At 37.5% G+C, this 25,132-nt stretch overlaps 1 protein-coding gene across 1 annotated transcript in view; it reads left to right on the top strand.

Moving 5' to 3' along the window:
* CPB1 (carboxypeptidase B1) overlaps positions 1-25,132 on the top strand; it is a 33,740-nt gene that overhangs the window by 1,923 nt on the left and 6,685 nt on the right. The window contains exons 3-9 of the mRNA XM_049629744.1: positions 4,914-5,038; positions 13,195-13,294; positions 13,382-13,483; positions 14,330-14,431; positions 17,053-17,163; positions 17,253-17,343; positions 18,222-18,424. Of these exons, the coding sequence (XP_049485701.1) occupies positions 4,914-5,038; positions 13,195-13,294; positions 13,382-13,483; positions 14,330-14,431; positions 17,053-17,163; positions 17,253-17,343; positions 18,222-18,424 (834 nt within the window). The remainder of the gene's footprint in view (positions 1-4,913; positions 5,039-13,194; positions 13,295-13,381; positions 13,484-14,329; positions 14,432-17,052; positions 17,164-17,252; positions 17,344-18,221; positions 18,425-25,132) is intronic.

Below are 25,132 nucleotides of genomic sequence, written 5' to 3'. Positions count from 1 at the left end.
CTTTTATCTTTGTCATTAATAAAGATAAATATTAAGTCAATCAGGGGTCAGCACAGAATTAGAGGCCTCCTTCATGGTTCATTCATTCAATACATATTTATCAAGAGCTTCCAATATGTTAAGTATTGAAAGTGATTCATTAACCAACTATCCTCAGATGTTTGCTCAATTACCCACATTACTGGGGTGTCAGCTCCAGCTAACACTGTGCTTTCCAGCTTGTAAAGAAGAATATAAATGCAGAGACTTTACAAATGCTTTGCTAAGATCTAGATTCAGCATTATATCAGGCTAGTGGTCTCTTTCAATAAGAAGATGAAGTTAATTAGGCCTGACTTACTCTTGCTCTAAACTATGCTGGCTCCCAGGGATCACAGCTTCCTTTTCTGAGCATTCACAATCCATCTGCTTCCAGTTTACTCCACAGCTTTGCCAGAATCCATGCTAAACCCCACGAGCTCCTGCTTCTGGAATTCACCTGTTTTCCTCCTTATGAAATCCAAGATTTACCCCCTCCACTCCTCAGTGATTCCTTCAAGCTCTGATTCCTCCAAGATTGCTGGAGAAGTTCTGCAATCACATGTGCTTTATTATTTTAGTTACCTAAAATTCAGCATTTTACAATAGTCAAGAGCAGAGAATCTGGACTCAGACTCCTAGATTCAATTCCTGGTTCTACCACTTGCTAGCTGGACTTTAGACATCTCTCTGGATCTCAACTTTCTCATTTGCCAAATGAGATGAATAACAGTATTTACCTTATAGGATTGTTATGAGATTTAAAAGACTTGATATCAGTGAAGCACTTGGAACATAGTGATAACTATTTAAGAATTTGTTATTATTATCATCACTACAACTGGAATATAAATGCAATTTACATGGCCAGTATAATCCCCTGTCTCCTCATCTATCTTGGGCCTCTATGTTCTCTTTCCAAAGAAGGCATTTCTACTAAAAATCGTAACATGTGAAAAATTCTTTACTTATGGCAATTTCATCTCTCAGTGGAAGCAGAAGAAACAAGAAATGGTATACCCCCTCGGAAAAGTCAAAAGCCAAACAACAGTTAAACGGGAAAACTTTCTTTTCTTCCTGCTGCAAGCATCATGCTTTGTCTCTAAGCAATGGGACTGCACATTTCTTCTTTATTCATTTTGTTTCCCACATGAATGAAAAGGAGATATTTTTTTCTCCTTAGCAATCTGCAAGTGCAGCATATTCTGTACTATAGCCTTCCTGATAAGATCATTACAAGGGCATCTAGTCTTTGTATTCATCCTTGGCTATGTGTCCTTCCTCCCAGCTTTTAAACATATCTTCTCACAAGTTGAATACACTAGAGAGATCTGTGATGACATAGGACTCTAGCAGCCTCCCCTTTTCATCTGTAATTATATACTAAGGGGTTTATTTTATCTCCTTGTAATCAGAATTGCACTTTTTCCTTTATTGCAGGCACTAACCATAAAACCTATCCTCTTTGCTCTGTGCTTTCTTGAACTCTGTTTCTCTATGATGAGGTCCATGTTCGTCTATATGCCCAGAGTAACATGGTTACAGTCTTCCAGTGTTCTCATCACTCCCACTATACTACTAAGTTGCCCCCTACTGTCTGGAACTATGCCTGGATTAGAAGTCAACCCTCCAAACAGGAAAGGAAAATTCCATCAAGATAAAATAGTCTATCAGATGTTCAACTTATAGTCAAATGCAACGTGAAGAAACAAACTGTGTAAATTTGTAAAGAACCAAAGATCTCCAACACCACTACTTATTCTTTTAAAAGCCTAAAAGAATTTACAGTGGACATACTTAATCTTGCTTTTGTGTTGGTTCTATAATATATTTTAAGAAAGACTCTTCAGTTATTAGCCAGCTGGCTGATTAAGTTAACATTCCCACTGTGCTATCATTTAAAGATATTCCTTTATCCTCCAACAAATGCTCTTTACAGTTTTTTTTAACTCAGCTTCCTGGATTTATAATTTTATAACCTCAGTTTTACAATTTCTTAACATATAATTCAATTCCCCATATCTCACATCATATATTTTACTCTATTTCCATATTTCAGACTTAGATCTCGCTCACATGGTCTTGGTGATTACTGAAATGTATATTTATCTCCTTGTGAGAATATTTTGAGTTTATTAATTTTATCCATACTTGATACATTGGTAAACATCTATGAGGCTATAGAGTTCTTCTTGATTTTTGGTTCCATTTCTCCTAAGAAGCACTAGCAACTAACTCCAGTATAGTAAGTCTGCATCACAGCTGAAGAACTTCATAGCGTTGGATGCTGGTATATTTGCTGACAAATTTTCCCCATGTCAGACTGAAATTTATAGTGCCTCAGGTTAGGTCTTCAAGTTTTCTGTAAAAACACATTCATGAGATTTCTCTACCCCCATTTTAAAGAATCTATCATTCTCACTGCAGAATCTTAAAAGTCTCTATCTCTCTCAGTCTCGATAGACAGACAGACAGATAGATATAGAGATATAAATACAGACATATAGATACAGATATGTGTGTAGATAGGCAGATAGAGAGAGAGAGATCTCCCAATATTTCCGAGAGCCAAGACCAATGAGTAAGAAGTAAGAGATTAGGAAAGGCAGCTTTCAACTTAATATCACAAAGAAAACCCACTCATAAAGCAATTAGGCTATTCTGAATTGGCACTGAATGTATTGAAGATTGTATCAGAACCATCACCAAGATATCATACAGGTACATGCTGCTCTAAGTGAAAAGCTAGTGTCTTAATATAGGTTCCTCAAAGTAGAATCTTAGACAAAGATTTGGGGGCCAAGATTTTGTTTGGGAAGTACAAGGAACACTGGTAAAGAAGTAAGGAGTGATGCAGAGAATGGAAGGCAGACAACAAAGGGGATACTATTAAGACAACTACCATAGACGATGATTAGAGCTTACTCCTACAGAGAAACTCCAAGAAAGGGTAAAATCGCCCACCTCAGAATTATCCCACCTAAGAAATGAGAGAATTGGAATATTTACACATCCACTTCCCAGGCTCACTGGTTGAGTGCTTCTCTGTAAAGAGTTATTTCTTTGCCACCTCCTGGCTGCTGCAAGCTGTTAGCTTGGCTTTTTCCAGTTCCAGAGGAAAGAGCCTTCACAGAGATGAAGCTCGGGGACGTAAGGGGTCCCCTGAGTACACTAAAAGGTCCCAGCATTATGTGTGGGTGGGGCACTGTCAAGTTCCCTACTGATGTCTGGAAGACTTTGTGTGCTTTACCAATTCAAAACCTCTGTATCTATAATAAAGATACACATCCCTCTCCCATCCCACCTTGGAAGGACAGGCATTCTTAGGAACACAAATTCAGAGTTAACTTTTAAAAATATGCTTTCTCCTATAATGTGCTTGTCTTCATTGCCCTTCTCTTTACCATGTTGGCTAACTAGAATTCATCACCAGACCCTTGTTTTCTCTGTTCTTATCATGGCATGCCTTTATACCTCCTCCCACTATCTTTTAACTTTCATCTTTATTTTCTCATCTATGACTCACTAGATCACATTCTGTAGCTAATCCTTATCAAATCATCAGTACTGTCTCCTTTCAACACCTTACTGACAATCACACTTTTCTTCTGGAATCCCTTCTGATATTGTCCTAACGTCTCTGCCTCCTACTGCCCTGACACTCCCTGTGGTCCTGACTCATGACTCAGCACCCACTAGATATCTACAATGGTCTCAAGATTACCAGGACAGGATATAGGTTATTGGATTCTCCATAGGCAAGTGTACCTGAAACTGAGTCATGTTAATATCTTACCTAATTAGTTTCAATTGAACAACCTCTAAGTCTTGCCCAAACTCCCTTCTAAGTTTCCAAACAGTGATCCTAAATATCACCTGCCTCAGGCTGGAGACTAGCTCATAAACATATAAACAGGGACTGGGTGAGACGCAGGGGCAGAGAAAGACCCACTGTCAGGATCACCTCAAGCTTCAAGGTCTTTTCTCAACTCAAGGAGGAAACAGGAAAACAGACACCTGAGAGAGGCAACACATCCTTAGTTAATGTTTTTCCATGGGGGAAAAAAAAAGGAGACTTGAAACCATACATCCAAAAGAGAAAACATTAGAATTCTCAAATATGTCATCCTGTTATTTTTGTGCATAAATGTCTCTAAAACCTTCCCGGTAAAGACAGAAGCTATGTTTGATTCGCTCACTAATGTATTCCTAGTTTCAGGCACAGAGCCTAGCACATAATAGGTCCCTAGTAACAGCAGATGAATAATTGAATGAATGAAAATGTCTGGATCTTTGAGAGCACTTTGTTTCTGGCCATGATGCCAAGATGACCACTGTGGAAAGAGGCATTTTTCCTCTCTGATATATCCTCCACAGGTCAGAGATGTAGATCTTGGTTCTACACATTACAGTGGCAAGAACAGTGCTGAGTTCCAAGTACAAATGAACAAAATACATCAATTCAAAAGTAAAAATGAAAGCTCAATCTCTTTCTATTAAATTTTGTGGTTCTAGTTAATTCATCATCATTCATTCCAGCACATTTATCCATTACCACAAACACCACTATCTCAATAAGAAACTGCTCCAGAAAATCAATAAATAGAAAAGAACCATTATAGAAAACATTGCAACTAACTAGCATTATGGGAAACAATTACATGTTCTTCATGTTTGATGATAATCAGTTAAGGCCATGTATGTATGTGTAAACATTGTTATTAACATCTAACTTTTGGTTCCAACTTGTTCACTCAAAGGAAATGTTTTTAAGAGATTTCATGGATGATTTGAATTTAAAAATAACTCACTGGAGTAGAGTACTAGCGTGCTTGATGATAATTCACCCATTGAATTATAGGTGTCAAATACAATATATCTTACTCTTTATTCAGATTGACTTCTGGAAACCAGATTCTGTCACACAGATTAAACCTCACAGTACAGTTGACTTCCGTGTTAAAGCAGAAGATATTTTCACTGTGGAAGATTTTCTGAAGCAACATGAACTACAATATGAGTAAGTTTATGTTTTATAACTATTAAAATTCTCTCCCACGTATGTTCTCATCTTAGCCTCTGAATAACCCTGGGAAGGCAAAACTAAGACCAAGAACAGGCTTCCCTAGGGCTCCAAAAAATAGATCATGGCAAAACTGGCCCTACATTCCAAATCTTAAGACTTTAAGCCCAGTAGATTTTTTTTTAGTTACTGTTCTAATAAAAATGGCTTTCACTTTTGAACTCCAATTCAGCAAGACACCTGACCTGCTACTGGTTTACAAATGATACACAGACTACAGGTCAAATCATGAACACTCTATTATCAATCAGCTAGACAGTTTTAGACCTAAATTACATCAAGCCTTCTTTCCAAGTGAGAAGTCCTTATGAATTAGGACTCTCATGCTCCTGACTTCTTGTGTACGCACACTGGACTCAATAAATATTTATTTCAACTTAACCAATTATTCCTATTTTATTATCATTTTAAATTTCTTCACCATGAAAAGTGTACTTCTTAATCCCCATCCTCTTTCTTCCCCATTCCCCCACCCATATCCCCTCTGGTAACCATCGGTTTTTTTCTCTTTAAGAGTCTGTTTCTTGGGTCACCTGGGTGGCTCATTTGGATAAGCAACTGACTTCGGCTCAGGCCATGATCTCATGGTCCATGGGTTCAAGCCCCACATCAGGCTCTGCGCTGACAGCTCAGAGCCTGGAGCCTGCTTTGGGTTCTGTGTCTTCCTGTCTCTCTGCCCTTTCCTTGCTCGTGCTCTGTCTCTGTCTCTCAAAAATAAATAAACATTAAAAATTTTTTTAAAAAAGAATCTGTTTCTTGGTTTGTCTCTCTTTTCTTTGCTCACTTGTTTTGTTTCTTAAATTCCAGATATGAGTGAGATCATATAGTATTTGTCTTTTTCTGACTGACTTATTTCACTTAGCATTATACTCTCTAGCTCTGTCCATGTTGTTGCAAGTGGCAAGATTTCATTCTTTTTTATGACTGAACAATATTCCATTGTATACATACACCACACCTTCTTTATCCATTATATCGAAGTGTATGGACACTTAGGCTGCTTCCATAATTTGGATATTGTAAATAATGCTGCAATTGAAAAAAAAAAAAAGAGGTGCATGTATCCATTTGAATTAATGTTTTTGTGTTTGAAGGGTAAAGAACCAGTAGTGTGATTCCTGGATCATAGGGTAGTTCTATTTTTAACTCTTTGAGAAAACTCTATAGTGTTTTCCACAATGGCTGCACCAATTTGCATTCCCACCAACAATGCAAAGGGTTCCTTTTTCTCCACATACTCTGTGAGCACTTGCTTCTTGTGGTTTTTTTTTTTTTTTTTTATTTTAGCCATTCTGACAGGTGTGAGGTGATATCTCATTGTAGTTTTGATGTGCACTTCCCTGATATGGGTGCCTTTGAGCATCCTTTCATGTGTCTGTTGTCCATCTGGATGTCTTCTTTGGAGAACTGTCTCTTCATGTCTTCTGCCCATCTTTTAATTGCATTATTCATTTCAGGGTATTGATTTGTACCAGTCCTTTATATACTTTAGATAATAACCCTTTATCGAATATGTCATTTACAAGTATCTTCTCCCACTCCATATGTTGTATTTTACTTTTGTTGATTATTTCCCTCATTGTGCAGAAAGAATTTTGATATAGTCCCAATAGTTTATTTTTGCTTTTATCTCCCTTGCCTCAGGAGACATCTAGAAAAATGCTGCTATGGCCGGTATCAGAGAGATTACGGCCCATACTCACTTTAAGGATTTTTATGGATTCAGGTCTCACATTACATCTTTAATCCATTTTGAGTTCATTTTTGTGTATGGTGAAAGAAAGTGGTCCAGTTTCATTCTTTTGCATGCAGCTCGCCAGTTTCCCAAACATTATTTGTTGAAGACACTGTCTTTTTCCCATTGTGTATTCATTCCTCTTTTGTCAGAGATTAATTGGCCATGTAATTGTGGGTTTATTTCTAGGTTTTCTGTTCTAAACCATTAAGCTATGTGTCTATTTTTATGCCAGTGCCATAGTGTTTTAATTACTACTGCTTTGTAATATATCTTAAAATCTGGAATTGTGATATCTCCAGTTTTTGTGTTTTTTTTTTTCTTCCTCATGCTCCTTTAAGATTAAGGACCAGACTAGGGTCAGACTGAATGGTTCTTCTGTGCAACCTCAAGGCCCCACCACTATCTCTAATGGTAGAAGTCGTGAAGATAAGGACTAAAAGAAAGAAAAGTGATTCCTCAAAGGCCTAATACAGAGTTGGCTAAGCTGATGACCCTATCTCCTGTCTCCAAATACCACACTGGTCCATCTAAGCCTCTCCAGATGAGAATGTCTTCCTAAGTAGAAGCAGTTGTCCACTGTCGATACAACAAATAGATAGTAAATGCCTATATATACCAAGCCCAAAAAAGGACAGATATGGCCCTCCTCCCTTCAGAGGAAAACAGACTTTAAACAAAGAATTGCAAAATTGTGTAACAGCTGTCAAGAAGAGCAAAGAGCTGGATATATAGGGGGGAAATGACCAACTCTAGGGTCAGAGAAGGCCACTGGAGGAAATGAGGCTTCAGCTGAGAACTTAAAGATGAGCCAGCATTAGCCAAAGAAAAGAAAAAATCATACTCTAGGCAGAGAACAGATTATATAACCTGTATGTAACCTTATAACTGGGAGAGACTATGCTGACCCGAAGGCATTTGCACTAGAGGGAAGAAAGAAATGAGGACTTTTATCCCAAACAGTTATTCCTCCAGGGAGTGGGTCAGTGAGAAGCAAACAGGCAGTTTGTCAAGCTCCAGTCCTGAACATTCAAATGTTTATCCAAGAGCAGCCTACCACAAGCTCAAGTCCTCATTATATTTTGGGTAAATATACCTTAAAGAATTTCATAAAAAATCTTCTCTTGTTTTGACATTTTAAAAATATAGAATAGTATTTATGCTAGTGAAGACGTAAGAATTGTTACCTATGAGGTCTGTACGTCGTCAGAAGTGGTGCAGCCTAACACAACAAGTAAGTGTTCCATAAAACACAGACCAGATCCAAATCCTGGGTCTGAACCTTCCTGGTTGTGACCTTAGATAATGTGCTTCATGTTTGTGAATTTCAGTTTCCTAATCCATAATGTGAAGATACTATGCCTCTCTCAAAAATCTGTGAAGATGAACAAAACAATACACAAATAAGTTGCAACTGATACTACTATTGCTGTGACCGCTGCTATGGTTTACTATTGTACAAAGAGGGAGATGATACATTGTTTAAAGGTCAACAGAAACTGTTTTGCTTAACCCCATTATCATGGCTCATATAGCTTAGCTATCTGCTTCTGCCTGAGGAAAGTGTCAAAATGTGACCTTAAGAATTGACTCTTCAAAAAAAAAAAAAACATATAACACAGTTAAGTTTCAAAATTTGATTAAGATTCATGTCTGTGACTTTTTGCTCTTCTTATTACACTAGGAAGAACGTCAAAAATCCTAACCTTTAGTAGTCCTCAGTAATATTTTTTAAGTGACAGATTCTTTATAATTCCTTAAGAAAAACAAAGGAATATCAGAGACCATAAGCTAACCCTAGCTACCTGAATCATGTCCTAATTCTACCTATATCCCAAAGCAGTAAAATGGCTTCTAATCGCATTCCTTTTATCAGATAGAAAGTTCAATCCTTTTTTAGTGGGTAAACTTTTTGGGAACTGGATGTAAATGTTGTCTCATCTAGAACATAGGATATTCCCAAGAGCTAAGCTCTTGTTAATTTTTGTTTCTGTTTGCTGCTTAGCACATTTGTAGCATATAATTGTCTAAATATTAAATAATAATAAGTCCCTAGAAATCCTGGAGAAGCACACCAGCAATATCCTTGCTGGGGCTGCAAGCAGTCCCTGTGCATCCCATTATTACCTCATATGGTAACTAATTTGTGTTTAGACAGTTTCCTGTCGGCAAGAATTTGTAGCTGTGTTTACATGCGACAGGAACCGGCTACTGCACAACTTCCAATAAAAAGCTTTGCAGATTTTTCCCATGGTTCCAAACCTTCTTCACCAAGACTTGTATCACTTTGGCAGCTTTAATCAGTTTCTGAGTTGCCATGGGAAAAAATTCACAATGTGTACACCAAGAAAAATCACTATTTTTATGCCTATGCTGTACACTTAGGTACAGAAAAACCAGGAATTAGATGGTGCAAATCTCCAACTTTTCGTCCTGAAGCCAGGCTGACAGACCTTTTGGTGGGCAGCCCTTCACAGAATACCTTCCTACAAACTGCAGGATGGTTGTCTTTCCCCTATCCAACCTAGGAAGAAACTGATTGTTACTAACTACCTATACTGCTTTTTTTCTGCGTATTTCAGATTAAGACAGGAACGTCCTTGGATAGCAATGGGTACTTAACAGTGTTCTTCAAGAGCAATGGGCATGTAGTATGGGAACTAACCAAATACTCCTTTTTCAAGAATCTATAAGGGGAAAAAAGTTAGTCGTGTCTCTCCTTCTCAGACATTCCGTTCCTTGTTTTGTTGGGAGTCCCTGTAATCTAATTTGCTTGCATGTTAGTATAGAAGAAGTTGGGTGGCACTATAAAAGGAACATAGAAAAGTATAAAATAGTGTACATGCCCCTGTATTTTGGAGCTGTAATGTAGTCCCTATTACATTAAGAGGCATTATTTTAATCTCCTAGAATAGAAGCTCATTATTTGGTAATAATATTTGTAATACAGCTAAAGTAGTGCTTTGTCCTAAATCTAATAAAATCAAATAATCACAAGGCTGGATAGGATCATTTCAGGTCAATCCCTTGCCTTCAGGCAAAAGTCAGCACCACATTAACCTCATTCTGATGCTCTTTTGCAACTTACTAGAGGGTACTTTTACTCTTGGGTGTCATCTTAAATTTAACAGTTTTTTTTTTTGTTTGTTTGTTTTGTTTTGTTTTGTTTTATTTCATTTATTTTTGGGACAGAGAGAGACAGAGCATGAACGGGGGAGGGGCAGAGAGAGAGGGAGACACAGAATCGGAAACAGGCTCCAGGCTCCGAGCCATCAGCCCAGAGCCTGACGCGGGGCTCGAACTCACGGACCGCGAGATCGTGACCTGGCTGAAGTCGGACGCTTAACCGACTGCGCCACCCAGGCGCCCCAAATTTAACAGTTTTTTAATGCTCCTTTGTCCTTAATATTGATGAAAACGTTTAACAGTTAACATAGTAATAACTCTACCAGGATGTCTCATCTAACTACCAAACAAAACACTAATCCATACATAGTCACTAAGTCTTCTAAATAATGTGACTTTTTGGATTAGGTACAGAGAAAGGATAGCCATAGCAGGGGAAGGTCTCTTGTCCCTCTATTCAGAGCTAGTTGCTGACAGAACAGAGCTGGCCACAGTTAAGGTCTTAGACACAATTGTCTATTGAAGGTCTTGAGGCTGTGGAATGCCTGGAAGCATTTCAGTGATGATTTCTTTTCTCTGGGCACCCACTAACAAGCCATGTGACCTAGATGATATTGTACTCGCTCACTGACGATGAAAAATCTTGTCACAGTGAAAGTAGATGCCATTTACGGTTTCCTCGTGGAGTTTTAGCTTTGCCATTCAGTCAGAGAAGTTCATCTTTGTTACACAGGATGTGTTCCTTTAAATGGATGATCTTAGAATGGAATATAGATGTTTTCTTAAAGGTTTTGGCCAATTTTATTTTTTGTTTTCAAGTTTTTGTTTTGCTTGCTTTGCTCTGGTTTTGTTTTTGGTTTTTATAAATATTATATTTGAAAATCACTTTCCTAAACTATCTATTTTAAGTGTTTTCCTGGAGTTATGAAGGTGGTAACTGGCACTTTTAGCTTAATTTTTTTTTTTTCATAAACCTTGAAAGACATCTATGACCAAGGCCTATGAGTCCAGTCACTGCATTTTACAACTGAAAAGGACATTAATACTGGCTAATCAAATGCCCCCTTCTCAAAATTATGAAATTAAGGCCCAGATATTAAATAATTTTTCTGAAGTCAACTTACAAGTTAGTCAAAACTATGACCCCTGACCTTTTGATTCCTAATTCTGGATTCTTGCTACTTCTGCCCTATCCCTTAACAATCCAATTTGGGTGTTGAATATAATTATAGAACATACTATAAACATTATTAACTGTAGCAGGCAGAATGATGGCCCCCCACCCCAAAAATGTCTACATCTTAATCCCCAGAAGACCTGAATATGTCACATTACATGGCAAAGAGGAGTTAGAGTTGTAGATGGCGTTAAAGTTGCTAAACAGCTAAACTTAAAATAGGTAGATTATCCTAGATTGTCCAGATAGGCCCAACATGATCACAAGGTCCTTACAAGCGTTAAAGGGAGGCAGAAGAGGAGGTCAGAGTGATGTTACATGCAGAGGACTTGAGCTGCTGTTGCTGGCTTCAAAGTTCAAAGACAAGGGCAAACAGCCAAGGAATGTGGGCAGCCTCTAGGAGCTGGAAGGGGCAAGGAATCAGATTCTCCCATACAACTTCTAGAAAGAAGCACCTTGATTTGTTGACACCTTGATTTTAGCCCATTGAGACCGGTGTTGGACTTCTAACTTACAGCACTATAAAATAATAAATTCATGTTGTTTTATACCATACTACATTTGTGGTAATTTACAGCAGCCGTAAAAATGAGTATACTAACAAAGTACTGAGGGCTGCTCAAAGAGAAACTTTCTTTCTGCAAGCAAAATTTTTAAGTCTGCTCCTTTTCCCTTTTCTTTTCAATACCACCTTAAGACAGTTAAGACCTTAAGATAGTATTTGCCTGGGGGCACCTGGGTGGCTCAGTCCTTAAGCATCTGACTTTGGTTCAGGTTTGTGAGTCTGAGCCTGGCTTGGGCTCTATGCTGACAGCTCAGAGCCTGGAGCCTGCTTAGGATTCTGTGTCTCTCTCTCTGCCCCTCCCCCATTCACACTCACTCTCTCTCTCTCTCTCTCTCTCTCTCTCAAAAATAAATATACAAATAAACATTTAAAAACATTTTAAATGACAGTATTTGCCTCTGGCTAGGGAGCAAGTATTATTTAGTATTAATTTATTGCATTTTCCATAAACAGACACAAGTTCGTTCCCAAGTTAACCAAACGAAGAAGAGACTAGGAGGGAGGTTCAGAGGATGTCCCTGACACACTTCATCAGAAAGCCCTTGGAGCAGCCACAGGAGAAGTAGACTTTTTGATATGTGGCTGCAATTCTCTGTATGTCAGATAAAAACATTTCAAGGCTTCACTGTGGATAATACAAGTTTCTGCAAACTAGCTTCTGTCCATAATATTCACAGTGCTGTGATCAAGGACATTAATGCTCATAAAATTTTGTCCTTTCAGAACATACTTTTTACATTCAACAGTAAGTAGCAAAGACAAATGAAGTCACACATAATCCACACCTTCCAGCCTGCCTTTTATAATAGGAACTTTCACCTGAACAATCATTTATGGAAATAAGCAGGCCTCAAAGGTCTGTCACCAATTTTCATAATACTTTGCTACAGAGCCATTCTTTGATTACTTTAAACCAACCAAAAATAGGCAAGCAGAAACTAGTTCTTCAACCCCAGAATTTTTTGCCTAATAATAAATTTTTAGTTTATTAATATTTCTGAATTTCCACCCATCAAGACATTTTTCTCAAAACCTAGAGAAAGGCCCTCAAGTGACCAACTGTCTCAGTTTACCTGGGACTGACTGGCTCCTGGGACATGTGACTTTTAGTGCTAAAACCAGGGAAGTCCTGGGGAAGAAAGACCATAGATAGGGCTCAAGTGCATACTTTTGTGTGGCTGCCCAAGGCCCTGATCCAGAATGCCCCAGGTGCCAGGGGAAACCATTTTCTGAATTTAGAGTCCAAGGAAATGTAAATATCTCAAGTTTGGCCTGAGAAAAGAGCCTGCCTTACCTGCACTCTCCAACGATATGTTCACTCTTTGTGATGAGCAGCTCTGTTGAAGGGCATCAGGAATGATCAGAGGACACATGCGACTCCGTGGAGAATGTACTGCACCATTTACTAACACAGTGACTCTAAGTTTTTGCACATGTTCAATGGGAAATACTCGTATGTTCACAGGAGCCTCCCCTTTGGTTTATTGCAGGGTATTGATAAGCAACCTGAGATCTGTGTTAGAAGGCCAGTTTGACAGCCAGGTCCGTGCCACTGGACACAGTTATGAGAAGTACAACAAATGGGAAACGGTATGATGTGCACATGATTTAGACAGACATTGTTTTGGGAACTGAACTAAGAATGGCACATTAATCCACAAATGGTTGCATTGGTAGATAGAGGCTTGGACTCAACAAGTCGCCACTGAGAATCCAGGCCTCATCTCTCGCAGAGCCATCGGAACCACATTTGAAGGACGCACTATGTATCTCCTCAAGGTAATCATTTTTAACCATGACCTTGCCATGTCTGAGGGCTTTAAATCAACGAGTTCTAACACATTAACATCTGTTACACAGACATGCTCATCCCAGCATTGTTATAACTCTTTCCCTGTCTATATGCCCCAGGGAATCAAACAGATTCCCTAGCTTCTTTTATCATATGTGGATTTTTAAATCATTATTTTGATTTATTCAAAAGGAAAATGCAATAAAATAAGAGAAGTCCTATAAATTTAACCACATTCCTGTAAGCAATGTAAATGATCACCTACCTTGATGAAATTCTTCTCTCCCAGATGTTGTTTGCAAATCCATTTGCTAAAGAGGTTCATAAACTTCACGTCTATCAGGCAACATTACAAAGCGTAGCAACAATTTGTTTCTGTCGTCCTCTAATGCCATTTTTGTCATGTAATTCTAATGAAGAAAATAAAAAGACAAGGAGTAAGTGGGAGAGAAAGAAAATTCTTACAAGATTAGCAACAATCATGATTACTTCTAATTACTCATCCAGTTGTCTTGGTCATGTCACCTAATAATAGCAGCTGAAAATAACCCCCACGTGAGTACAATTAAGCAGTGTAATCAGCATCTTCTGAAAAATATGAGCTTGTCAAGCTTAATAAAAATAATAAACAGCCATGTAAGCCTTCAGTTCAAACACTGTGAGTGTCTAGAGGCAAGAACATACTGTGCTAGTATTGTGTTTTAATTTAATCACAGGATATATCTCTTGCTGCTGTCAAGTTTCACCTGTTGAATCCAAAGCCCAGACGGGTAGTGAATGTTAACCCCTGAATGTGATGAATCACCGTTTCCCTTTTTCTTTGCTTGCAATAGGTTGGCAAAGCTAGACCACATAAGCCTGCCATTTTCATGGACTGTGGTTTCCATGCCAGAGAGTGGATTTCCCCTGCATTTTGCCAATGGTTTGTGAGAGAGGTCAGTATATAGAATGATTTTGGGCGGAGGGAAGTAGAAAGTGTTTTTTTATTTAACAAAAAACTTCAATTTCTTATAACCAGGCTATAATAAGAGTAGTAACACAGAAAAAAAAAATCCTAATTACAAGTTCCCAATTTTAGGGAACATTTATAAGGTAAAATTTTAAGTTTTTGTAAACTTTTTTAACTTTATTTATTTTGAGAGAGAGCGCACAGAGGAAGGGCAGAGAGAAGAGAGGGAGAGAGAAAGAATCCCAAGCAGGCTCTGCACTGTCAGCACAGAGCCCAATGCGGGGCTCCAACTCACGAACGAACCGTGAGATCATGACCTAAGCCAAAGTCGGACATTTAACTGACTCAGCCACCCAGGAACCCCTGTAAGATTTTAAAACAGTTATCAAATTTGATTTATTTAAATTGGACTCATCAGAACTTTCTCACCCACCTTTGGTGGAGAGACTAACCGGTAGTATAATGGAGAGGTCATTTAAAAGTAAATGTGGATAAACCACTAGCTTCGTCATTATCTTTTGGACAATAACTGTCGTATACTTCACAAAACAACAACAACAACAATGAATAGTGGTCCCTACTCTAAATGATACTGTTTTTCACTCCTTGTAATTGTAATAAGATATATGTGAAATCCCTTTAACTGAAATTTTTTAAATATCCATGAGTCCATATTGATATAAACAAATTATTCAATAAATATATAAAAGGGAAAGAAGGAACAATCTTTCTTAAAGAAGAATTATAACTAATGGATATACAAAGGATGGACAAAAGAGAAAATTACCATTAGAACACCACAGTAATAATCATTTCATGAAAATCTACGTATGGATGCAAAAATTAGTGAGTAAACGTTTAAAGACAAATAGGACATTTGCAGTTTCAAAGTATCTCCCCAAAAATATGTATTAAATTACAAAGACAAAGTTTACAGTAGAGAAACAGCAGAAACTATTTAACCAAATAGTGATCAAGGTTACCATCACTGGTAACATCATCAGCATAAGACAAAATCAATATCATGTACCACCGGGTATTATGTACGGAAAAGACACAATATCTTTATGGTATTCTTCCTAAAAATGCATAACCTTCCTCTAATCATAAAGAAAAATTGAGACAAATCCAAATTGAGGGGGCTTCTGCAAAGTAACCAGACTAGTACTCTTCAACAGTGTCAAAGTCATAAAAAACAAAGACTGAGGAACTCTCACAGAGAAGAGGAGACAAAGGAAACATGACAACCAGCATAGTGTGGGATTGTATATTGGATCCTAGAGCAGAAAATAATAGTGGAAAAACTGGCAAACTCTAAATAAAACCTATGGTTTAACTTATATTACTGTGTCAATGTTAATTCCTTTACTTTGATCGCTGTACCATGATTGAGTTAGATGATAACATTAGGAGAAGCTGAATAAAGGGCATACGGGAACCCTTTGCATTAGCAACTCTTCTCTAAGTCTAAAATTATTTCAGAATTAAAAGTTTAAAATATTGAAGTACTTTTAAAATTAAGAATATAATTATATACAAAATACGGTCTTTTGTGTGAAACACTTGTGTATATATTTGTCATGGTCTTGGTTTCTAGACATGTTATGTATCCAGTTGTCACCATTTAACTTCAATGGGTATCTTGCCATCTGCCCTCTGGAAGGGAAAAACTTTTATTATTACTTTGGTTATCTCTAAGATTAGACCACTAAAAAGAACACGGTTCTGTAGCTCCTCCAAACTAAACATCACATATTTTATCATGTGTTTTTATAATGAATATACATGTGTAGAGTCACAAAAAGTATATTAAAACTATTAATACATAGAAGCCTTAACTATTTTAAAGTCTACTCAAAAATGCCTAGGGAAGAGTTGAATTGAAGTTTAACATGATACTGTGGCTGAGGAACTATGACTAAAAGAACATAATTAATGAGTATGAGGTCCTTCATTCATAGAGGAATGTCCACATTACTTAGCAGGGGTAGCTAGTCCCTTAACAGGGTTCCCTTCTCAATACAGAGGAGTAAGAAGGAGACTTTCAACTTTATGCAGGCTTTTGTGAGAGCCACCCAAAATCTACCAGTGTGAGCTCACTTCATAAAGGGGGGCTTCTTCATTCCTCTTCCTTATTGGACATTCTCTCCAGTGAGACTATCTACAGGAGGTTTCACAAAACTTAAATAAATTTCTAGATGATAGCAGAAACACCCATAGCCACCCATAGACATTCCTTACTTACTAAAAACAGGTCTTACCTTCATATCCTACTCACTTTGAAAAAAATTTACTGCAGTTACTATTAGAAAATGAATATGTTTTTTAATAGTCTAGTTTTATTAAATCTTTGCTCATCTTTAAAGTGAAAAGTTAAATAAATAATTATTCGAGTTATATATGGATGTAACAGAATGTCCTGGAAACAGAGAAGAATTAAAAACTATTTTAATCAAAACTATGGGTAAAATTTTGCTAACTGCCTTTTAAATATTAAATAGCTACCTCAATAGGTAGATATTATTAACAAAGTCAATATTCATACAGTCTATGTAAATTTCACACATTCCATTTTTCCATGAAATTCTCTTCCTAATTCATACACAGGCTATTCGCACCTATGGACATGAGAGCCACATGACAGAACTTCTCAACATGTTAGACTTTTATGTCTTGCCTGTGGTCAATATTGACGGCTATATCTACACCTGGACCAAGGTATATGAACCAATACTGAGAGGGGCTGATGAAATTAAAACCAACCCACTTCCTATTATACTTGACCTAACCACACAATCCACTTTCAGAACCGAATGTGGAGAAAGACTCGCTCCACCCAGATTGGAACCACCTGCATTGGCACAGACCCCAACAGAAATTTTGATGCTGGTTGGTGCAGTAAGTATCTAGCTGACCATTTTGCCATGCATCTGTTGAAAAGCCTGGGAGGACAAACAACATAGGAAAACAAAACAGTGTCTAAAATAAGAAAAAATGTCAAGGTTTACATTTTAGAATTCTAGCTTTCTGAAAGCACAGTTTATCTATTCACTCAAAAAAATATATTGTGTGCTGTATAGTGTTCCCAGCTGTGCTAGATGCTGGAAACACAAGGCTGAGCAATCCAGACAGAATTCTACTACTTTGAAATGTATCATCTAGAGGAGACAGTCATTAAATAATTATTTAAATTAAAATGTGATATAATTACAATTTTGTGATTCAACTCTCAGAAAATGATTACAAGTAATAAGAAAATTTCTCATGTATGTTAGTTTCTCCCTTATTAATTTTCTTGCACTATATTGAGATTTCATTGTATAATACTACACAAAGACACACTGATAATTTCACATGCAACTTTTTACCCCATTAGCTTAAAAACATAAGACCCTAATCTCATGACTAAATGTATGTGCATGCCTTATATACCTACATGATCACGAGGGTGCCTATAAAAACAGCTTTTCTTTTTCAGTTTATTTATTTATTTTGAGAAAGAGCATGAGCAGGGGGAGGGACAGAGAGAGAGAGGAGAGAGAATCCCAAGCAGGCTTCACACTGTCAGCGCTGAGCCCAACGTGGGGCTTGATCTCACAAACCGAAACAACGAGATCATGACCTGGGCCAAAATCGAGAGTCAGGCACTCAACCAACTGAGCCACCCAGGAGCCCCAAAAACAGCTTATTTTTAACTCTCTAATTTGGAAGTTTGAAGCATGCTTTGTAAGAACTTTAGTAGGTGACCATTCCATTAATGACATATGTTTTTGTAGAAGTCGGAGCCTCTCGAAAGCCCTGTGATGACACTTACTGTGGACCTGCTGCAGAGTCCGAAAGAGAGACCAAGGCCCTGGCTAATTTCATCCGCAGCAACCTCTCTTCCATCAAAGCATATGTGACAATCCACTCATACTCCCAAATGATGCTCTATCCTTACTCCTATGATTATAAACTCACAGAGAACAATGCTGAGCTGGTAAGTAGTTGTGGTAGTAAATATGGTATTTCACTGTTGAAAATTTTTAAATCCTATTCCTGAGAAAAAAAATATATAAAAACAATTTCTAAAAGTTCCATTAATTTTTGGCAGTAGAAGCAAAGAAAAAACTTAGTACAGATTTATAAGGAATCTGGAATTGGCTGATAAATTGGCTAAAAGAGATATGATTTTAATGGGGGGAAACAGTTCCCAACATTTAAACCAGTTTAGTCACTAATTGTCAAAATGACAATAGCTACACTTACTCCTGCTTCACCACAATACTAACTACATGATGATTTCAGATGCATCTGGGATATCAACAAGGTTGCTTCATCTCACACACAAACAGAAAGTCAATTCTGTCAAGTTGCCTTGAGCTGGATCTGACATAGGCAGAGCATGGCAGATGTCATTAGAATTTGGCATATTTGGTTGATACTGGGTTAAGTGATAAGATCTTAAAATTGCTTATTCCACTGTTTGATTATATGAGACACAGTAGTAAAGCAATCAATGAATGAATAGTATGAATGGGTACTTCCTAGATATAGGAAATAATGCAAAAAAATATTTAAGTGTCTATGACACAAAAAAACGCAATCTTGTTAGAAAATCATGATATAACCACATGAAACGTCAAATAATATAAGAATTTTATAACATTCACATTAACAAATATCACATATCAATGCATAATTTTTTAAAATCAGCAGGTTTGAATCCTTCAAACAATATTTTCTAGTTTATGAAACATCTGGCTGCCATAAGTTGGGACCAATGACCTTAAGAACAAGTGTAAGATTTAAAGCATTTGAGTTATGCCAAAAAATAAAGGGGAGGGGGGGGCTCCCACTTAGACAATGACATAGATATTTGGCTTACCTAAATGCATAAATTTGAAGAGCCAGTGACTTTAACAACTGGAAACTGTTGTTTTGTACTTTCAGTCTTTCAGAGACCAAATAAAATATGTAATACTATAAATATTTTGTGAAGAGCAAAACGGGAAAATAACTCAGCCTCTTAGAAAACTAGGTCCTTTTCATTAAAAAAAAAAAATCTATTTTTCAAAAAGCTTCCCATTTTCCCTGTCCACAGCCAAAAAAACAAAGGAAAACATCATTAGCTGGAACCATTAACTATTTCAATTTTCCAATTATGCTCCATCTGTTAAGTGTTCCCAGTGGGTGCTCACAGTCCTGCTATCCCAGAGATGGGTGTGGTCAGATCCTCATTTCAATCCCAGATTTCAGTCCCTGAGGAAAGAAGGTGGGGCTCTGTTGTTTGCTTTATTCATGTGAATATGTTTAAACTGTGCCACATCAGAAAAGAAAAAGACAAAGCCATATTAAGTGTAACAATAATCAATATATCCAGTTTGCTTAATATATCCAGTTTTAAACCCAAATTCTAAAAGACTAATGCTAACAGAAAAATTTTAAAGTGTTCTTTGGAAATGAGCTGCTTCACCAATCATCAATACTTTTTCTTATTGGGGAATAAGTTAATTCTAATTAACAAAGAATTGGAATAAACAGAATTATATCCAGTAAAATATTCATAATCTGGATACAAAAATACAAACCATAATACAAAAAATACAAACCATAAAATAATCTTATGTTGGATGTTTACTTTTATATTCACGAAACCAATAAATTCAAGAAAAAATATATGCTACTTCTTACCCTTTCTGAGCATGACAAGATAGGTGGCTGACCTGCAAATTTAATTGTACTTATATCACAGTAATTGATTTAAAAGTTACTTTAATTTCCAATCATTTTTTTCTATGATTAAGCTTTTGCCTAGCGTCTTAAAAGAAATACTTAAGCGTCACTAGTAAAATCTAAAGTGAATGTTAATTTGATTATTTGATTCATTGGGAATCTGAATTTAATCCAGCACCCCAAAATAACTTAAATCTTTTGAATAACTAGAGATCCTTTCCATCGTTTTCTTATTTTGCATAATTCCAATTCACTAACTTCTTAAGTACATTCTGCTAGAGCAACTCACAACTGTAGTGTTAATGAGTAAATACACATAGCCAAAAAAGAATCTGAGTTTCTCATAAAGAAAAATGTTGGCTTTTTCACAGTTTTTATTTGTAATGAGGATATTAAGAACAAAAAGTAGAAGTCTTGATCTGGGTACAGTAAATGTTCCATCCAAATCTAGTGCTTTTAAATTAATTCTCAGCTAGAAAAAAATGTGATCCCGCTGTAGAAAACTAAAGGTAGGGAAAGATTAACAAGATGAATTCTTGGCATACCACATTATAAATAACTTAGAATTTCTTAAAGTGGACTTTGTCTTACACAGAATTGAGTGCATAGATATGGATATGATTCTTATTTATCTTTACATTTATAAAACCTACAAGATTATATTTGTAGCAAAAAAAAAAAAAATGCTTCAAGGAGAATAAGACTGTAAACTGAAGGAAATTATCCTGCACCTATAGTAGAATTCTCAGCGCAAATTTAGGACACACGGCAATCTTTGATATCTGAGTCATGATAAAAATGTGGCTTCATTTCTGAAAGATGTTTCATGTGATTGCCTGACAATTATTCATATCATGAGACAACCTTCAGAGAATGCACAAGACCAATGAAGTAAAAGAACAAGAGAAGTAATAGCATGAATTACAAAGAAAGCTACCAAAAAATATGTCTACAGATCAGTGAAAAATATGAAGAATCATAAAAATATCTTACATGTATAATGCTTTCCACTTTGCTAACTGCTTTTACACATACTACATTATTTAAAGAAAGAATACAAAGTGCACTGTGAGTTTCCAATGGCTTCATACACTATCCAGTTCCTCGGTGTTGACTTATTCAATATGAAGCTATCACTATCATCAGAAGAAGTTTTAAGGCCCACAAAAAGAATATAATTACATTTCCAAAATTCTAAAAGATAATGAAATGCTGGATCGTATGACCTCTTTATTGTCAGAGTAAATAAAAACTAGGAGAATTAATTGAAAAGGTTTTCAAAACTATCTATATCTTTGCATTTACTGAGCAGGGAAGAAACTCCAAATCTTTGGTCCATCTTCCCCGCCAAAAGGGCCTATGTGGCACTATTAATAATAATTATTATTATCATAATACCATTTCTAAGTCCAAAAGCAGGAACCCAGAATAATAACTGGTCAACTAAGTATCTTGACCCGTTCCCCAGACTGACCAAACTGGAAACTGATATGCACCACACAAAGGTGCCAGGACATACCTCTCACACCACGTTTCTACATTAGAAGCATGGAACTTTACAGCTGGAAATCTTGAAATTTCTCTGGTTCTGCTTTCTCAATTACCAGCTGCAATAATGAAGGTTTTGCTAAGCCAACACCAGTAGTAGAGACAGCCTTGGGCCTAGAGCTATTGGATCCTGAAGGACTAGACTGCCCCAATTTCCAGAGACACCCACACATTGGGTAGCCCATGTAGCCATTTTGCAGAACATTCATCAAATTGCCTTTCTTCCCACAAACACATTATTACCTCTGTGCCTGGATACTGCTAAGGATTTACACTGGTCAGCTGAGATGCCTAACTTCTCAGGGCCCAGTCTTTATGACTCTAGCCCATACTTTCATGGGCATATACTCTCTAACCAGGAGAAAGATGACGGTCTTTCTGAAAAATTATTAAACTTGACCGAAAGAGAAGAATCCATTCCTAAAGCCTAACACCTTCTAGTCCAATGGCACTTCACTACCTCTTAATTAAAGTTTTAGCTAATGAGCTACCAAGATAGAAATCCAATGCTCCACCCAAGCATGTGAGCACAAAGCAAGACCATGATTAGAGATAAACATAAAAATCAGAGGGAAGAAACGCTGTGATTAGAAGGTGGATAATTGCAGGCCCATGTGCATACCCAATCACAGCTGTCCCCACGTCCCTGCCTAATAACAAAAATGACAAGGATATAGTCCCACTGTCAGGCAGGCCACCAGCAGCTAAGGCAGACCAGGACCTGAGACACAAAATATTCACTTCAGGTATTTTCTCAGAACTTTTAAATTTCACTTATAATACAAAAAAAAAAAAAAAAAATTTAGATGACAACCGCAGAATTTATTTAATTAGAGAAACTGGTTGTTGTTTTATCACTATACACTTTAAGTGACTTCTTGGCCTATTAAAGTTCTCCTACAGAGGCCTGGTCAGTACATGGCTCATCAGGTAATTACCAAAAATTTCACTGAGTACCTATCAAGTGCTCAGCGTAAACCATGGTTTTTGCTATTAGAAACGTCAGATCTTATTGAAATGTTAAGACTCAGATATCAGAAACCGTACAAGAGAAGTACAGAATGTGGAGTTTCAAACTAAGCACAGTAGTAGGAATGCAGGGCAGGAAAATGGTAACATGTGATAAAGCTATTCAATGAAAGTTATAGAAAGGAGAAACAATTTATTCTGGGCCTTGAAGGATGGGCAGGGTTTGGGTGACAGAGGGCTGAAGAGAGCATTTTAGGCAGACAGAAGAGCCAACAAATGTGCAAGAAGGACACTGAAAAATGGAGAGGGATGAGAAGGATCAGCCTGTTTCAAGTGTTCTTGTGGAGGAAGAGCGGGAGTGAGGTAAGGAGATTTTGGAGGGACTTAAACGTCACAATGAGTCCCGTGTCATAGCAGGCCCTAGAGCCTGTAACCTGGTAAATATGATTGCCATCTGAAATACAGGACTCCCAGTTAGATTTGAATTTCAGAGAAATAACAATTTTTAGTGTACATATCTTCCAAATATTGCAGACTTATACTGAAGAAGTATTCGCTCTTTATCTGAAATTTAAATTTAATAGGGCATTCTGTATTTTTTGCTAAATCTGGCAACCTGGCTAGTAAAGTGATATTTTAGCAGCATTGACCTAGCAGCAGTGTTTAAGAGACACTTATACCATCATCAGCAAAGAAGATAGGCATTCAGAGAACCTTCAAAATGGTTGTCCTCCTTTTCAATTTTGTCTCTAAAATACACTCGTGTTTACCATAATTATGTTTTTTATCTGACTTTCCTGTAAACTAGTTTTGCGCCCCCCCCCCCCCCCGCTGCGGCCGACCCCCTAGGAGACATTTGGCAATGTCAGAGAGGCACTTTTGGTTGTCATAACTGTAGGAGTGCTATAGGCATCTCGTGGGTAGAGGCCAGAGGATGCAGATAAACATTCTACAATGCACAGGACAGCCCCCACAACAAAGAATTATCCAGCCCACATGTCAAGAGTGCTGAGGTTGAGAAACCCTGCTTTAAAACTAAGATAAGAACAAAGTCACATTCCTGGCTCAAGGCCCCTGGCTTTCACCCTCCTCACAAATAGTTTATAGTGTTCTGCAAATCTGAAGTGCAAAAGATACAGTACATTCTCATTATACAGCATTTATTTTTTAATATTTATTTGGAAGAAGTACCACCTACACACACACACACACACACACACACACACACACAAATACTCTAGACTTTGCAACTTCAGCTGACTCACCGTTCACATTTTCCTTGATTTTAAAGAGCTGAAAAGTATGTATGTAGATCAGCCAAAGAAAAAACTGCTTTACATCAGTGCAAGCATTCCCACTCTCCCCATGAGCTCTGCCAAGATGGGCAGGCCCAGCTCTCCCAAGCCAAGCCTTTCCCCTAACTCCTTGCCTTTCTCTAATCTCGGGCTTTGCAACCAGAGCCTGCACTTGTTTACCCTCCTGTTTTTCTCAGAAACATGTTTGTCTTTTCAAGTCCCAAAGGCCTTCTCCTCAGTGCCTGCCTGTGGGCCTTGCAGGCTTCTCCTCTTGCATCAAAATTATAAAAGTTAAATTCCTCATTGGTCCCTTGGTGTAAGTTACCCATTATCACAGAACAGAAGGAAGGAAACGGCAGTTAAAGATCATTTTGATGCTTCCATTATCACATGTATTCACCCGGAGGAATAGTTAAACTCAGAACTTCCAGTTAGAAACAAAGTTCTGGAGAAAATTTCCTTCGAATTGGCTTATACCCCATAGTCAGTTTGGAACTTTTGTTTCCTTGTACTGGAATAATGGACCAGCGGAAGACCCGAAGAGGCAGCCCCCCACCTCCCATGACTCTGGCTTGCAGTGAAGACCATGGGCACAGCCATGAGACAGGGGCTTCCTGATCACATGTTATCTGGGAACGCAGGTCAGTGGAAAAGAACACCCTCACCTTATTCATCTTACCAGCCCCCTGGAGCTCAGAGCCTGAGAAACATTACACTAGTTGGTCTTTTGTCTCTTGGGCTTTGAGTTAGATGTGACACTTTAGACTCTCTCTGTCTTTTGCTCTATGACCAAGGCCTCTTTTTAAGAAAACAGGTGACAAAAGAGAACATGCATAAGACATGGTAGGAAACTCATATCTAAGGATTAATAAAGGCTGGCCATGTTTGGCCTTGACTGAAAGCAAAGTTTTCTCTGAGGCTGATTTATATTTAGCTTCCTTCTGTTCTTTACAATTGGTAAAACCAGCTCCAGCAACACTTCTTTTGAAGTATTCGAAGGCCACAAGGAGAAGTGAAAAAGAGCACAGGATTTAAAGCAAGAAGAACCTAGCTCAAGTCAGCCACTTATGGGGCTGCATGCCCTTGGGAAAGTTCTTTTATCCTCTCTGAGTTTCAGTTCTTTTATCTGTAAAATGGGGATAAAAATATCTAGCTCTTAT

This window comes from Panthera uncia, chromosome C2, assembly GCF_023721935.1.
Source record: "Panthera uncia isolate 11264 chromosome C2, Puncia_PCG_1.0, whole genome shotgun sequence".
NCBI lineage: Eukaryota > Metazoa > Chordata > Mammalia > Carnivora > Felidae > Panthera > Panthera uncia.
Note: the sequence above shows the minus strand (reverse complement) of the source record. Positions and strands in the feature narration are given on the sequence as shown.